The sequence below is a fragment of the Panulirus ornatus genome, chromosome 16, assembly GCF_036320965.1.
Source record: "Panulirus ornatus isolate Po-2019 chromosome 16, ASM3632096v1, whole genome shotgun sequence".
Taxonomy (NCBI): Eukaryota; Metazoa; Arthropoda; class Malacostraca; order Decapoda; family Palinuridae; genus Panulirus; species Panulirus ornatus.
In genome coordinates this window covers 23,013,300-23,031,504 of record NC_092239.1, presented here as the reverse complement: position 1 = coordinate 23,031,504, position 18,205 = coordinate 23,013,300, and the positions used below count along the sequence as shown (strand labels likewise).

The window sequence follows — 18,205 nt, the reverse complement described above, 5'->3', positions numbered from 1 at the left end:
AGGCATGTACAGAGCATCAGATTGGGGAAGAGCAGTGTGGTTTCAGAAGTGGTAGAGGATGTGTAGATCAGGTGTTTGCTTTGAAGAATGTATGTGAGAAATACTTAGAAAAGCAAATGGATTTGTATGTAGCATTTATGGATCTGGAGAAGGCATATGATAGAGTTGATAGAGATGCTCTGTGGAAGGTATTAAGAATATATGGTGTGGGAGGCAAGTTGTTAGAAGCGGTGAAAAGTTTTTATCGAGGATATAAGGCATGTGTACGTGTAGGAAGAGAGGAAAGTGATTGGTTCTCAGTGAATGTAGGTTTGCGGCAGCGGTGTGTGATGTCTCCATGGTTGTTTAATTTGTTTATGGATGGGGTTGTTAGGGAGGTGAATGCAAGAGTTTTGGAAAGAGGGGCAAGTATGAAGTCTGTCGTGGATGAGAGAGCTTGGGAAGTGAGTCATTGTTGTTCGCTTATGATACAGCGCTGGTGTCTGATTCATGTGAGAAACTGCAGAAGCTGGTGACTGAGTTTGGTAAAGTGTGTGAAAGAAGAAAGTTAAGAGTAAATGTGAATAAGAGCAAGGTTATTAGGTACAGTAGGTTTAAGGGTCAAGTCAATTGGGAGGTGAGTTTGAATGGAGAAAAACTGGAGGAAGTAAAGTGTTTTAGATATCTGGGAGTGGATCTGGCAGCGGATGGAACCATGGAAGCGGAAGTGGATCATAGGGTGGGGGAGGGGGCGAAAATCCTGGGAGCCTTGAAGAATGTGTGGAAGTCGAGAACATTATCTCGGAAAGCAAAAATGGGTATGTTTGAAGGAATAGTGGTTCCAACAATGTTGTATGGTTGCGAGGCGTGGGCTATGTATAGAATTGTGCGCAGGAGGATGGATGTGCTGGAAATGAGATGTTTGAGGACAATGTGTGGTGTGAGGTGGTTTGATCGAGTAAGTAACGTAAGGGTAAGAGAGATGTGTGGAAATAAAAAGAGCGTGGTTGAGAGAGCAGAAGAGGGTGTTTTGAAATGGTTTGGGCACATGGAGAGAATGAGTGAGGAAAGATTGACCAAGAGGATATATGTGTCGGAGGTCGAGGGAACGAGGAGAAGTGGGAGACCAAATTGGAGGTGGAAAGATGGAGTGAAAAAGATTTTGTGTGATCGGGGCCTGAACATGCAGGAGGGTGAAAGGAGGGCAAGGAATAGAGTGAATTGGATCGATGTGGTATACCGGGGTTGACGTGCTGTCAGTGGATTGAATCAGGGCATGTGAAGCGTCTGGGGTAAACCATGGAAAGCTGTGTAGGTATGTATATTTGCGTGTGTGGACGTGTATGTATATACATGTGTATGGGGGTGTGTTGGGCCATTTCTTTCGTCTGTTTCCTTGCGCTACCTCGCAAACGCGGGAGACAGCGACAAAGCAAAAAAAAAAAAAAAAAAATTATATATATATATATATATATATATATATATATATATATATATATATATATATATATATATATATATATATATATATATATATATATATATATATATATATATATGTATGTATGTATATATATGTATATATATATATATATATATATATATATATATATATATATATATATATATATATATATATATATATATATATATATATATATATATATACATATATATACATACATACATATATATATATATATATATATATATATATATATATATATATATATATATATATATATATATATATATATATATATATATATATATATATATATATATATATATATATATATATATATATATATATTATATATATATATATAATATATATATATATATATATATATATATATATATATATATATGTATATATATATATATATATATATATATATATATATATACATATATATATATATATATATATATATATATATATATATATATATATATATATATATATATATATATATATATATATGTATATATATGTATATATATATATATATTCTATCCCTGGGGATAGGGGAGAAAGAATACTTCCCACGTATTCCCTGCGTGTCGTAGAAGGCGACTAAAAGGGAAGGGAGTGGGGGGCTGGAAATCCTCCCCTCTCTTTTTTAGTTTTCCTAATGAAGGAACAGAGGAGGGGGCCAAGTGAGGATATTCCCTGAAAGGCTCAGTCCTCTCGTCTTAACGCTACCTTGCTAACGCGGGAAATGGCGAATAGTATGAAAAAAAAAAAAAAAAAAATATATATATATATATATATATATATATATATATATATATATATATATATATATATATATATATATATATATATATATATATATTCCTCGACGTCATACGCTTCATGCTGAGAACTTTACACCAGTGGGAAGAAACTTGATACCATGGGGAACTTTTACGCCATGAGTAACTACATACCAGGGGTAACTTTACACTATGAGTAACTTTATATCAAGGGTGACTTTACATCACGGGTAATTTCACACTAAGGTTAACTATACATCAAATGTAATTTTACATCAAAGGTAACTTTACATCATGGGTAATTTTACACCAAGGTTAACTTTACACCAGAGCTTTACACTGGGGGAACTTTATACCAGGGGTAACTATTATCTGAGTTAATTTTCAATGCAGCATTTCCTAATGTGTGTGTGTGTGTGTGTGTGTGTGTGTGTGTGTGTGTGTGTTATCAATTCATATTGTACTGACTCTATTGAAAGTGACAGTATGTTGATAGGTATGTTATCTGTGTTTACGTCAAATGTTAATGAAGGTTAACGAACCTCCTGACGCGGAGGAACACTGACTGCCAGTCAGTTAAGGCAGGTCCGGCAGATGTCATAGCGCTACGTTATAAGCCTGAGCGAATAAGATAACCCCATGATGTAATATCTCAGGGATATATCACACCCTCTGGGAACAAGAGGCGGTGGTGTTTTGATCGGCCGGGAGCTGACGCTGTGGCCCTCCGTCTACAGACTGAGGCAATATCCTCAGCTGCGACTAATTAGCGTGAGCTCCATCTGGCGAGGTGTGTGAGCCGGGAACCCCTGACACCTGGTCAACGACACTAGTGTGCCTGGGTGATTCCTCTTACTCCTACGACTGAGTATGGACAAGGGAGATTGGGGACTATCCTGCCTCCACCTTAGATCAGCAGCCACTCAGTCCATGCGTCCCCAGCCACCACAACGATTGTGTCTGTATCACACTCGTAATTCTAGGGAGACGACCTTGTGATTATCATCTGATGGGTTTATGACCAGTGTATGGCAGCGTATCTCGAGTGAGTGGTAAAAAGTGAATCTCAGTTTGATGGCGGGAGAGACATTTGAGCAGCAGCAACCCCTCTGTAGGTGATGGTGAGTGAGGTGCCAGCAAGGCGCACCACACACAGGCAGGTATGCCCTCAAGCTCCCACGAACTAAACACGCTGCCAGGGATTCGAGATCACTTAAGGACCAACTGCTTTACAAGTTATTTGTATCATGATCATTCACGTGTACGGCTGTGGTTGAAAGATTGACGTGTACCATTTTACTTGTTACAAGTAACCAAGGGATTGCGATAACTACATGTAAGTTTTAAAACTCTGCAAGTGTTTCACTGACACCCAGCCTCTATAACTGTTGAGATATGCATTGAAGGGATCCCATATGACGCAAATGACACTTAACCTTTCCATGGCAGAAGTATCCAATCATATGACTAACCTTTATATATAGGGATAGAGAAGCAATCTAAATATTGAGCTACTCTATGCACCCTGATGAAAGTGAGGCAAAATAATCAACGTCATGGTTGATTATCAAAATGCCATCAAAACTTGACCCTTTTGCCTTACGCCGGAATTTAGCTTCACTTTCCCTCATCTATAGGTATTACTTTGGTGTTTGCTTCCGAGAGCTGGCTGCTTGTGTGCCCCCACCACTAGCTAGACCACGGAATACTGGGCTAGCTGCTGCGTCACATGATTACTGTGTGGCCATCGGCAACTCAAGGGTGGGCCGTTTTCATAATTGTTTCTTTCCCGACACCTCAAAGCTGTGGAACCCTCTACTTTCTCATGTCTTTCCCAATAACTATGCCTTGGTATATTTTGAAAGAGAGGTTTTTCATTTTTTGCCTCATCTCTTCTTCCCTTTCATAATTCTTTCTATAGTCCAATTAAGGCCTGGCCTTGATGTGGACTTATATCCGTGACTGGTACCTCCAACGTAAAAAAAAAAAAAATAATGATAATTCCATCCCTGAAAAGCGTAAACCAGAGGACGGTAATTCAACTCCCAGAACATGATAGATTACTCGGATCACGAAGACTTTATGCTTTGAACACGTCAACATGAACCTGCATACGATCCCTTTACCCCGCAGCGCACGATAGAGTAAGGCGAAGTTTGGTAGAAATTGCTGGGAGGGTGTATGAAGAGTCCGATTTCATTGGCAGAATTCACTATTTACTTTCGGTTCGACAAAAGTTGAAATTGCATGTCATTACCTCGCATGCATATACTCACGAGTACGCAGCACTCGCTGCTATGTGTATGCAAGTTCACGGAATGCAACTGGGCATCTATTGAACTTCAGGTAATAGGTGAATTCAGCCTAAATGCCCAGAATATTCAGACGTCTCAGAATGCTGAAATCTCCATACATCAGGCATCACGCTGAACGGGGCTTACGAGGGGATAGAGTTCTACATGCTGAAGCCCAATATTACCCGACTGATGGACGTGGAGGTGTGGCAGGACGCAGCCATACAGATCTTCTACTCCCTTGGGATCTGCTTCGGTGGCCTCATCACTCTTGCTTCCTACAACAAGTTCGACAACAACTGCATGAGGTGAGAGGAGCATGGCTGTGAAGATGGTAAAGTGTTCCTTGAAATATTCACTCATTTAAAGTATCAAGAATTTTTTCCTGCTAACTATGGAACTCAAGATTCAAAAATTATATTCCCGAAAGAAAAGCTACCTCAGGAACAATACGGTGAGCTCCCATCATTATAATAGTACCAGTTCTACTTGACTGCACGTAAAGGCAAGTACAAATTACATATTTACCTATCATTTCCAGATCTTAGAAATCTGATCAATCGTTTCAGTGATCCATTAGCTTCATTGATTAAATCTCATATTCAGAACTAGGGCGCCATGTTATGTTCTTGAATATAATCGTCAAGTTAACCTTTCACCTCCACAAAACGCGTCTTACGCCGGTGTATATCCCACTAATTCAGTCACGTTATTTGAAAACGTTAGTATTGCTTCTCTCAAAAGATTGTGTTATTTACTTTGATCCTAGCATAAGATGACAAGATAAGATGTCTTTATTGTCAAACTGCATACGTGATACAGAATTAAATTCTTTATGGCTAGAAGCTCAATTCAAGGTTAAAAAGTATAAGAATTATAAGATAGAATTTTAAGATATCGCATAAAGAATCATCTATTGCAATCAGAAGATACGTAAGTCACAGAGGATTTACATCGTCGCAAGATGGGTAAACAGTAGAATGGTTTGTGACACAAATAATTTCCTGAATCTATCGGTGCGCTGTATAGGCAGAGACAGTCATCTTTCTGACCTTCGAAGTGCATATATGGTAAATGGTGGAGAGGATGAGTTGCATCTTGCATGATCTTCTCCACCTGCTTCGTTGCCCATCCCTGATGCAGCATACCTAATGTTTTAGTGCTTGTACCCATCACCAACATCATGTATATTCTCCTGCGAATGAAATACATGAATGTTGTTCTCTCTAGTATAATGAGTAATCATAAGACCTTTTTTCGTCATTCTACTGATATATCATACAAGTTCCATTCAAGATCCATAGCCAACAATATCTTAAGTCTTATCCGAGCTTTTCTTCACTTTATTGCGTGATTCTGGAAAACTGGAATCTATACCAAAATAGATCTCGAAGTGACACCTTCGTCAGCCACCATAGAAGTGGTCACCGACGTCGACCTTGCCCAGCTGTAACCTATGTAGGTTGCACGTCTTCTAGAACTATATTCCTCATGTTACATAACATACATGTATCTCCTATCTCGTTGGAGGCTATTCGAAATCCTTATTAGGTTCATCGATCTCAGTCGAATGTCGACCTTGCTTAGAAAGATCAGGTTCAGAAGTGAAATGTGTATCTGGTGATTCCTTATCTAAAACAAATGGCAGACGTGGCCATGGCAACGAGACATAAACGAAGTGGGTGCAGTCGCCAGGTTTATATCAGTTTGCAACTCGTTCATAAGGAGCAGACCTGTATATTTTAGAGATCACCGGCAACTCTTATGATACGAATCAGCGTTATGATGTAAACTACTGCCTTAGAACTCGAGATTTCAGTCATAAAATCACCAGCAGTTTTTATAACCTCCCATTTGATAAAGCGTTGTCTTCACATTATGTAACTAGTAGGAATGAACGAACGATGAAATTGCTATCCTCTCTGTTACTCTTACCTCTTACCCAGGGATGCCTTCGTCATCGCCTTCTCCAACTGCTCGACGTCGGTGTTCGTTGGGTTCGTGATCTTCAGCGTGCTAGGGTTCCTGGCACAGGAGCTCGGGGTGGAGATAAAAGACGTGATCGAATCAGGGTCGGGTCTGGTCTTCGTAGTGTACCCAGCCGCCATCAGCATGATGCCCTTGCCACAGCTGTGGTCTGTCCTGTTCTTCATGATGTTTATCACAGTCGGACTAGGCACGCAGGTGAGTAAGCTGCCACTTTGAACTCCCGCCTGACATACTCTCCAATCCTTTATGACAATTTAGGAACTCTTCAGCAACCTTCATCGTGACTGCAAAGGCAGTTGTTTCGCCTCCTCTGAAGGGAGCTAATCCTCTCGTTCTCTCCATTACATATGAACTAGTTCTCTCATCACAAAAGAAATGAACAGTCTAACACCAGAAGTGAACTACTTCAAACATTTTCCCTTATTTTCATTTTTTTCATATTTTATGTCTATATAGACGTAATTAAATATATGCTATAATAATCTGGAGACTTTTTCGTGATCTATGTCGATCGTTGAAATTCGTACAAAAACACTTGCATATATACAATGTATATATGCAAGGCGATATTTCACGTTTGGGATAACGACTTGCGACGCGATTCTTTGAATGACTGCTGATGTGCCGTATACGATACGGATCATCTCTAGCAGCGAACTGTCAGTGTTCTGTATACGGTTTAGGGCTTACGAAAATTCCCTCCACGGTACAGAGGCGAATAGTGGATGGAAAACAATTGCTTACAACTCAAATGATGCTCCCATATGTTTCCCCAAATTTTCAACCAATCAGCGAATCAGTATCCATCAGAATGTCGTCAGGAGTATAAGACAACTGTGCGATGCTAAGAAAGAGAGAACGTTATCTCGGAGATCAAAAATGGGTATAACGTGGTTGCGAGGCATGGGGTATAGATAGGTTCGTGCGGAGTGGGGCGGATGTGTTGGAAATGAAACATTTGAGGACAATATGTAGTGTGAGGTGGTTTGATCGAGTAAGTAATAAAAGGGTCAGAGAGATATGTGGTAATAAAAAAAGTGTGGTTGAGAGATCAGAACAGAGTGTGTTGAAATGGTTTGGATACAAGGAAAGAATGAGTGAGGAAAGGTTCACAAAGAAGATATATGTGTCAGAGGTGGAGGGAACAAGGAGAAGCGGAAGACCAAATTGGAGGCGGAACAATGGAATGAAAAAGATTTTGAGCGATCGGGGTCTGAGCATACAGGAGGGTAAAAAGTGTACACGGAATTGAATGAATTGGAATAATATGGTATACTGGGGTCGACGTTCTGTCAGCGGGCTGAACCAGGGCATGAGAATCGTCCAGAGTAAACTACAGAAAAGTCTGTGCGGCCTGGATGTTTAAAGGAAGCTTTGATTTCGGTGCATTACACATCACAGCTAGATACTGGGTGTGAGCCGATGTGGCCTTTTTTCGTCTGTCTTCCTGTCGCTACCTCGCTGACGCAAAGGATGGCGATGCTGTTTCCAGTGGCGAGCAAGTATGAATGTTAGCAGGTGTTATATATATATTTATGTGTCTTTTTGTGTTTCCTAGAAGCAGTGAAAAGTTTTTATCGAGGATGTTAGGCATGTGTGCGAGTAGGAAGAGAGAAAAGTGATTGGTTCTCAGTGAATGTCGATTTGCAGCAGGGGTGCGTGATGTCTCCATGGTTTAATTTGTTTATGGATGGGGTTGTTAGGGAGGTGAATGCAAGAGTTTTGGAGAGAGGGACAAGTATGCAGTCTGTTGTGGATGAGAGGGCTCAGGAAGTGAGTCAGTTGTTGTTCGCTGATGATACAACTCTGATGGCTGAATCGGGTGAGAAACTGCAGAAGCTAGTAACTGATTTTGGTAAAGCGTGTGAAAGAAGAAAGCTAAGAGTGAATGCGAATAAGAGCAAGGTTATTAGATACGGTAGGGTTGAGGGACAAGTCAACTGGAAGATTGTTTTGAATGGAGAAAAACTAAAGGAAGTGAAGTGTTTTAGATATATGGGAGTGGATTTGGCAGTGGATGGAACCATGGAAGCGAAAGTGAGTCACAGGGTGGGGGAGGGGGCGAAAGTTCTGGGAGTTTTGAAAAATGTGTGGAAGGCGAGAACATTATCTTGGAAAGCAAAAATAGGTATGTTTGAGGGAATAGTGGTTTCAGCAATGATATATGGTTGGGAGGCGTGGGCTATAGATATGGTTATGCGGAGTAGGGTGGATGTGTTAGAAATGAGATGTTTGAGGACAACATGTGGTGTGAGGTGTTTTATCGAGTAAGTAATGAAAGGGTAAGACAGATGTGTGGTAATAAAAAGAGTGTGGTTAAGAGAGCAGAAGACGGTGTATTGAAATGGTTTGGTCACATGAACAGAATGAGTGAGGAAAGATTGACAAAGAGGATATATGTACCAAAGGTGGAGGGAACTAGAAGTAGGAGAACAAATTGGAGATGGAAGGATGGAGTGAAAAAGATTTTGAGCGATCGGGGCCTGAACATGCAGGAGGGTGAAAGGCGTGCAAGGAATAGAGTGATTTGGAACGATGTGGTATACCGGGGTCGACGTGCTGTAAATGGAGTGAAACAGGGCATGTGAAACGTCTGAGGTAAACCATGGAAAGTTCTGTGGGGCCTGGAAGTGGAAAGGGAGCTTTGGTTTCGGTTCATTATACATGACAGCTAGAGACTGAGTGTGAACGAATGTGGCCTTAGATTTCTTTTCCTAGCGCTACCTCGAGCACATGCGGGGGGACGGGATTGTCATTTCATGTGTGGCGAGGTGGCGACGGAAATGAATAAATAAAAGGCAAACAGTATGAATTAAATACATGTGTATATATGTAAATGTCTGTGTGTGTATGAATATATATACGTTGAGTTGTATAGGTATGTATATGTGTGTGTGGACGTGTATGTATATACATGTGTATGTGGGTGGGTTGGGCCTTTCTTTCGTCTGTATCCTTGCGCTACCTCGCTGACGCTGGAGACAGCGACAAAGTATAATAGGTAGAAATGGGATGTATTCAGGGAAGCAGTAATGGCTTGCGCAAAAGATGTTTCTGGCATGAGAAGCGTGGTAGGTGGGTTTATTAGAAAGGGTAGTGATTGGTGGGATGAAGAAGTAAGATTATTAGTGAAAGAGAAGAGAGAGGCATTTGGACGATTTTTGCAGGGAAAAAATGCAAATAAGTGGGAGATGTATAAAAGAAAGAGGCAGGAGATCAAGAGAAAGGTGCAAGAGGTGAAAAAGAGGGCAAATGAGAGTTCGGGTGAGAGAGTATCTTTAAATTTTAGGGAGAATAAAAAGATGTTTTGGAAGGAGGTAAATAAAGTGCGTAAGACAAGGGAGCAAATTGGAACTTCAGTGAAGGAAGCTAATGGGGAGGTGATAACAAGTAGTGATGATGTTAGAAGGAGATGGAGCGAGTATTTTAAAGGTTTGTTGAATGTGTTTGATGATAGAGTGGCAGATATAGGGTGTTCTGGTCGAGGTGGTGTGCAAAGTGAGAGGGTTAGGGAAAATAATTTGGTAAACAGAGAAGATGTAGTAAAAGCTTTGCGAAAGATGAAGGCCGGCAAGGCAGCAGGTTTGGATGGTATTGCAGTGGAATTTATTAAAAAAGGGGGTGACTGTATTGTTGACTGGTTAGTAAGGTTATCTAATGTATGTATGATTCATGGTGAGGTGCCTGAGGATTGGCGGAATGCTTGCATAGTGCCATTGTACAAAGGCAAAGGGGATAAGAGTGAGTACTCAAAATACAGAGGTATAAGTTTGTTAAGTATTCCTGGTAAAATGTATGGACGGTATTGCTTGAGAGGGTGAAGGCATGTACAGAGAATCAGATTGGGGAAGAGAAGTGTGGTTTCAGAAGTGGTAGAGGATGTGTGGATCAGGAGTTTGCTTTGAGGAATGAATGTGAGAAATACTTAGAAAAGCAAATGGATTTCCATGTAGCATTTATGGATCTGGAGAAGGCATATGATAGAGTTGATAGAGATGCTCTGTGGAAGGTATTAAGAATATATGGTGTGGGAGGCAAGTTGTTAGAAGCAGTGAAAAGTTTTTATCGAGGATGTAAGGCATGTGTACGTTTAGGAAGAGAGGAAAGTAAATGGTTCTCAGTGAATGTAGGCTTACGGCAGGGGTGTGTGATGTCTTCATGGTTGTTTAATTTGTTTATGAATGGGGTTGTTAGGGAGGTGAATGCAAGAGTTTTGGAAAGAGAGGCAAGTATGCAGTCGGTTGTGGATGATAGAGCTTGGGAAGTGAGTCAGTTGTTGTTCGCTGATGATACAGCGCTGGTGGCTGATTCATGTGAGAAACTGCAGAAGCTGGTGACTGATTTTGGTAAAGTGTGCAAAAGATGAAAGTTAAGAGTAAATGTGAATACGAGCAAGCTTATCAGGTACAGTAGGGTTGAGGGTCAAGTCAATTGGGAGGTAAGTTTGAATGGAGAAAAACTGAAGGAAGTAAAGTGTTTTAGATATCTGGGAGTGTATCTGGCAGCGGATGGAACCATGGAAGTGGAAGTGAATCATAGGATGGGGGAGGGGGCGAAAATCCTGGGAGCCTTGAAGAATGTTTGAAAGTCGAGAACAATATCTTGGAAAGCAAAAATGGTTATGTTTGAAGGAATAGTAGTTCCAACAATGTTGTATGGCTTGCGAGGCATGGGCTATGGATAGAATTGTGCGCAGGAGGGTGGATGTGCTGGAAATGAGATGTTTGAGGACAATATATGGTGTGAGGTGATTTGATCGAGTAAGTAATGTAAGGGTAAGAGAGATGTGTGGAAATAAAAAGAGTGTGGTTGAGAGAGCAGATGAGGGTGTTTTGAAATGGTTTGGGCACATGGAGAGAATGAGTGAGGAAAGATTGACCAAGAGGATATATGTGTCAGAGGTGGAGGGAACGAGGAGAAGTGGGAGACCAAATTGGAGGTGGAAAGATGGAGTGAAAAAGATTTTGAGTAATCGGGACCTGAACATGCAGGAGGGTGAAAGGCGTGCAAGGAATAGAGTGAATTGGAACGATGTGGTATATCGGGGTCGACGTGCTGTCAATGGATTGATCAAACCAGGGCATGTGAAGCGTTTGGAGTAAACCATGGAAAGTTCTGTGGGGCCTGGATGTGGAAAGGGAGCTGTGGATTCGGTGCATTATTACATGACGGCTAGAGACTGAGTGTGAACGAATGGGGCCTTTGTTGTCTTTTCCTAGCGCTGCCTCGCACACTTGAGGGGGGAGGGGTAGTTATTCCATGTGTGGCGGGGTGGCGATGGGAATAAATAAAGGCAGACAGTATGAATTATGTACATGTGTATATATTTATATGTCTGTGTGTGTATATATATGTGTACATTGAGATGTATAGGTATGTATATTTGCGTGTGTGGACGTGTATGTATATGCATGCGTATGTGGGTGGGTTGGGCCATTCTTTCGTCTGTTTCCTTGCGCTACCTCGCTAACGCGGGATACAGCGACAAAGCAAAATATATATATATATATATATATATATATATATATATATATATATATATATATATATATATATATATATATAGGTGTGTGTGTGTGTGTGTGTGTGTGTCTGCATTGTCTCTGCGTATCACACACAAAGAGACGAATCTAAATAAGCAGTAAATGATATGAATATATACATATATATGAATGTATAAATATATGTATATAATATATACATTTATATAGATAAATATACATTTATATGAATATATAAAGACTGTAGAACATGTGCTATTTCAAATTAGAAATTATAACATGTATTGTGAAATGTGTTTATACTGAGGCATTAAGAGGATTTCGTCACAAGTCTTACGCTAGTTCAGTATATATTCATTTATGAAATGCATTATGCCAACCTAGGTAAAGTTATCATATATATATATATATATATATATATTTATATATATATATATATATATATATATATATATATATATATATATATATATATATATATATATATTTTATTTTATTTATTTATTTTGCTTTGTCGCTGTCTCCTGCGTTAGCGAGGTAGCGCAAGGAAACAGACGAAAGAATAGCCCAACCCACCCAAATACACATGTATATAAATACACGTCCACGCACGCAAATATACATACCTATACATCTCAACGTATACATATATGTACACACACAGACATATACATATATACACATGTACATAGTTCATACTGTCTGCCCTTATTGACTCCCATCGCCACCGCACCACACATGAAATAACAACCCCCCCCCCTCATGTGTGCGAGGTAGCGCTAAGAAAAGACAATAAAGGTCACATTCGTTCACACTCAGTCTCTAGCTGTCATGTAATAATGCACCGAGACCACAGCTCCCTTTCCACATCCAGGCCCCACAGAACTTTCCATGGTTTACCCCAGACGCTTCACATGCCCTGGTTCAATACATTGACAGCACGTCAACCCCGGTATACCACATCGTTCCAATTCACTCTATTCCTTGCACGCCTTTCACCTTCCTGCATGTTCAGGCCCCGATCACTCAAAACTTTTTCACTACATCCTTCCACCTCCAATTTGGTCTCCCACTTCTCCTCATTCCCTCCACCTCTGACACATATATCCTCTTTGTCAATCTCTCCTCACTCATTCTCTCCATGTGACCAAACCATTTCAAAACACCCTCTTCTGCTCTCTCAACCACACTCTTTTTATTACCGCACATCTCTCTTACCCTATTATCACTTACTCGATAAAACCACCTCACACCACATATAGTCCTCAAACATCTCATTTCCAGCACATCCACCCTCCTGCGCACAACCCTATCCATAGCCCACGCATCGCAACCATACAACATTGTTGGAACCACTATTCCTCCAAACATACCCATTTTTGCTTTCCGAGATAAAGTTCTCGACTTCCACACATTCTTCAACGCTCCCAGAATTTTCGCCCCTCCTCCACCCTATGAATCATTTCCGCTTCCATGGTTCCATCCATATATATATATATATATATATATATATATATATATATATATATATATATATATTTATATATATATATATATATATATATATATATATATATATATATATATATTTATATATATATGTATACATATATGCAATTGAGTGGGAGATGTATAAAAAAAAAGAGACAGGAGGTCAAGAGAAAGGTGCAAGAGGTGAAAAAGAGGGCAAATGAGAGTTGGGGTGAGAGAGCATCATTAAATTTTAGGGAGAATAAAAAGATGTTCTGGAAGGAGGTAAATAAAGTGCGTAAGACAAGGGAGCAAATGGGAACTTCAGTGAAGGGCGCAAATGGGGAGGTGATAACAAGTAGTGGTGATGTGAGAAGGAGATGGAGTGAGTATTTTGAAGGTTTGTTGAATGTGTTTGATGATAGAGTGGCAGATATAGGGTGTTTTGGTCGAGGTGGTGTGCAGAGAAGAGACAGAGAAGAGGTAGTAAAAGCTTTGCGGAAGATGAAAGCCGGCAAGGCAGCAGGTTTGGATGGTATTGCAGTGGAATTTATTAAAAAAGGGGGTGACTGCATTATTGACTGGTTGGTAAGGTTGTTAAATGTATGTATGACTCATGGTGAGGTGCCTGAGGATTGGCGGAATGCGTGCATAGTGCCATTGTACAAAGGCAAAGGGGATAAGAGTGAGTGCTCAAATTTCAGAGGTATAAGTTTGTTGAGTATTCCTGGCAAATTATATGGGAGGGTATTGATTGAGAGGGTGAAGGCATGTACAGAGCATCAGATTGGGGAAGAGCAGTGTGGTGTCAGAAGTGGTAGAGGATGTGTGGATCAGGTGTTTGCTTTGAAGAATGTATGTGAGAAATACTTAGAAAAGCAAATGGATTTGTGAAGTATTGTGAAGTAGCATTTATGGATCTGGAGAAGACATATGATAGAGTTGATAGAGATGCTCCTGTGGAAGGTATTAAGAATATATGGTGTGGGAGGCAAGTTGTTAGAAGCAGTGAAAAGTTTTTATCGAAGATGTAAGGCATGTGTACGTGTAGGAAGAGAGGAAAGTGATTGGTGCTCAGTGAATGTAGGTTTGCGGCAGGGGTGTGTGATGTCTCCATGGTTGTTTAATTTGTTTATGGATGGGGTTGTTAGGAAAGTGAATGCAAGAGTTTTGGAAAGAGGGTAAGTATGAAGTCTGTTGGGGATGAGAGAGCTTGGGAAGTGAGTCAGTTGTTGTTCGCTGATGATACAGCGCTGGTGGCTGATTCATGTGAGAAACTGCAGAAGCTGGTGACTGAGTTTGGTAAAGTGTGTGAAAGAAGAAAGTTAAGAGTAAATGTGAATAAGAGCAAGGTTATTAGGTACAGTAGGGTTGAGGGTCAAGTCAATTGGGAGGTAAGTTTGAATGGAGAAAAACTGGAGGAAGTAAAGTGTTTTAGATGTCTGGGAGTGGATCTGGCAGCGGATGGAACCATGGAAGCGGAAGTGAATCATAGGGTGGGGAAAGGGGCGATAATCCTGGAAGCCTTGAAGAATGTGTGGAAGTCGAGAACATTATCTCGGAAAGTAAAAATGGGTATGTTTGAAGGAATAGTGGTTCCAACAATGTTGTATGGTTGCGAGGCGTGGGCTATGGATAGAGTTGTGCGCAGGAGGGTGGATGTGCTGGAAATGAGATGTTTGAGGACAATGTGTGGTGTGAGGTGGTTTGATGGAGTAAGTAACGTAAGGGTAAGAGAGACGTGTGGAAATAAAAAGAGCGTGGATGAGAGAGCAGAAGAGGGTGTTTTTAAATGGTTTGGGCACATGGAGAGAATGAGTGAGGAAAGATTGACCAAGAGGATATATGTGTCGGAGGTGGAGGGAACGAGGAGAAGTGGGAGACCAAATTGGAGGTGGAAAGATGGAGTGATAAAGATTTTGTGTGATCGGGGTCTGAACATGCAGGAGGGTGAAAGGAGGGCAAGGAATAGAGTGAACTGGATCGAAATTTCTGGGAGCGTTGAAAAATGTGTAGAAGTCGAGAACGTTACCTTGGAAAGCAAAAATAGGTTTGTTTGAAGGAATAGTGCTTCCAACAATGTTACATGGTTGCGAGGCGTGGGCTATAGATAGAGTTGTGCGGAGGAGGGTGGATGTGCTGAAAATGAGATTTCTGAGTACAATATGTGGTGTGAGGTGGTTTGATCGAGTAAGTAAAGACACACCACATGTCCTCAAACATCTCATTTCCAACACATCCACCCTCCTTCACACAACCCACAACAATCATATAACATTGTCGGAGCCATTATTCCTTCAATCATGCCCATTTTTGCTCGCCGAGATAACTTTCTCACTTTCCACACATTCTTCAACGCTACCAGAACGTTCGCCCCCTTCCCCACCCTGTGACTCACTTCTGCTTCCATGGTTCCATCCGCTGCCAAATCCACTCCCAGATATCTAAAACACTTCCCTCCCCCCCGCTTTTCTTCATTCAAACTTACCTCACAATTTATTTCTCCCTCAACCCTACTGAACATAACCTTGATCTTATTCACATTTAATCTCAGCTTTTATTCTTTCACACACTTTACCAAACTCAGTCACCGACCTCTGCAGTTTCTCACCCGAATCAGCCACCAGTGCTGTATCGTCAGCGCTGACTCACTTCCCAAGCTCTCTCATCCTCAACAGACTGCATACTTGCCCCTCTCTCCAAAACTCTTGCATTTACCTCCCTAACAGCCCCATCCATGAACAAATTAAACAACTATGGAGACATTACGCACCCCTACCGCAAACCGACATTCACTGAGAACCAATCACTTTCCTCTCTTCGTACTCGTACGCATGACTTACATCCTAGATAAAAACTTTTCCCTGCTTCTAGCAACTTACCTCCCACACCATATACTCTTACTACCGTCCACAGAACATCTCTATCAACTTTATCGTATGCCTTCTCTAGATCCATAAATGCTACATACAAATCCATCTGTTTTTCTAAGTATTTCTTACATTCATCAAGGCAAACACCTGATCCACACATCCTCTACCACTTCTGAAACTACACTGCTCTTCCCCAATCTGATGCTCTGTACATTCCTTGACCCTCTCAATCAATGCCCTCCGATGTATTTTCCCAAGAATACTCACCAACTTATACCTCTGTAATTTGAACACTCACCTGCATCCCCTCGGCCTTTGTCATTGGCACTATGCATGCATTCCGCCAGTCCTCAGGCACTTCACCATGAACCATACATACATTGAATATCCTCACCAACCAGTCAACAACACGGTCACCCCCTTTTTTGATAAGTTCCACAGCATTACCATTCAAATCCGCAACCTTGCCAGCTTTCATCTTCCGCAAAGCTTTCACTATCTCTTCTCTGTTTACGAAAAAATTTCTCCCTGACCCTCTCACTTCGCACACCACCTCGACCAAAACACCCTATATCTGCCACTCTATCATAGAACATTCAGCAAACCTTCAAAATACTCACTCCATTTCACATCACCACTAATCTTTATTACCCCATTCACCGATGTTCCTATTTGTTGTCTTGTCTTATGCACTTTATTTACCTCCTTCCAAAATATTTTTTTACTCTCCTAAAATTTGATGATACTCTCTCACCCCAACTCTCATTTCTCCTCTTTTTCACCTCATGCACCTTTCTCTTGACTTCTTGCCTCTTTCTTTTATACATCTCCCGCTCATTTGCACTATTTCACTGAAAAATCGTCCAAATGCCTTTCTCTTCTCTCTCACTAACAATCCTACTTCTTCGTCCCACCACTCACTACCCTTTCTAATCTGCTCACCTCCCACCTTTCTCATGCCACTGGCACCTTTTGCGCAAGCCATCACTGCTTCCCTAAATATATCCCATTCCTCCCCACTCCCCTTACGACATTCGATCTCACCTTTTTCCATTCTGCACTCAATCTCTCCTGGTACTTCCTCACACAAATCTTCTTTCCAAGCTCACTTACTCTAACTACTCTCTTCACCCCAACATTCTCTCTTCTTTTCTGGAAACCTCTACATATCTTCACCTTCGCCTCCACAAGATAACGATCAAACATCCCTCCAGTTGCCCCTCTCAGTACATTAACATCCAAAAGTCTCTCTTTCATGCGCCTATCAATTAACACGTAACCCAATAACGCTTTCTGGCCATCTCTCCTACTTGCGTACGTATACTTATGTATATCTCTCTTTTTAAACCAGATATTCCCAATCACCAGTCCTTTTTCAGCACACAAATCTACAAGCTCTTCACCATTTCCATTTACAACACTGAACACTCCATATTCACCAATTATACCCTCAATTGCCGCATTACTCACCTTTGCATTCAAATCACCCATGGCTATAACCTGGTCTCGTGCATCAAAGCTGCTAACGCACTCCCTCAGCTGCTCCCAAAACAATTGCCTCTCTTGATCTTTTTTATCATGACCAGGTGCATAGGCACCAATAATCACCCATCTCTTTCCATCCACTTTCAGTTTTACCAATATCAATCTAGAGTTTACTAGAGTTTATTTTCTTACACTCTATCACATACTCCCACAACTCCTGCTTCAGGAGTAGTGCTACTCCTTCCTTTGCTCTTATCCTCTCACCAACCCCTGACTTTACTCACAAGACATTCCCAAACCACTCTTGCGTGGTAGTTTGGTACAGTGACCACTAGACTGTACTGTTTCCCTT

At 40.9% G+C, this 18,205-nt stretch overlaps 1 protein-coding gene across 1 annotated transcript in view; it reads left to right on the top strand.

Annotated features, from left to right (window-relative positions):
- Window positions 1–18,205, top strand: part of LOC139753912 (sodium- and chloride-dependent glycine transporter 2-like) — a 105,230-nt gene that overhangs the window by 45,915 nt on the left and 41,110 nt on the right. Inside the window, exons 6-7 of the mRNA XM_071670871.1 lie at window positions 4,660–4,843; window positions 6,482–6,719. Of these exons, the coding sequence (XP_071526972.1) occupies window positions 4,660–4,843; window positions 6,482–6,719 (422 nt within the window). The remainder of the gene's footprint in view (window positions 1–4,659; window positions 4,844–6,481; window positions 6,720–18,205) is intronic.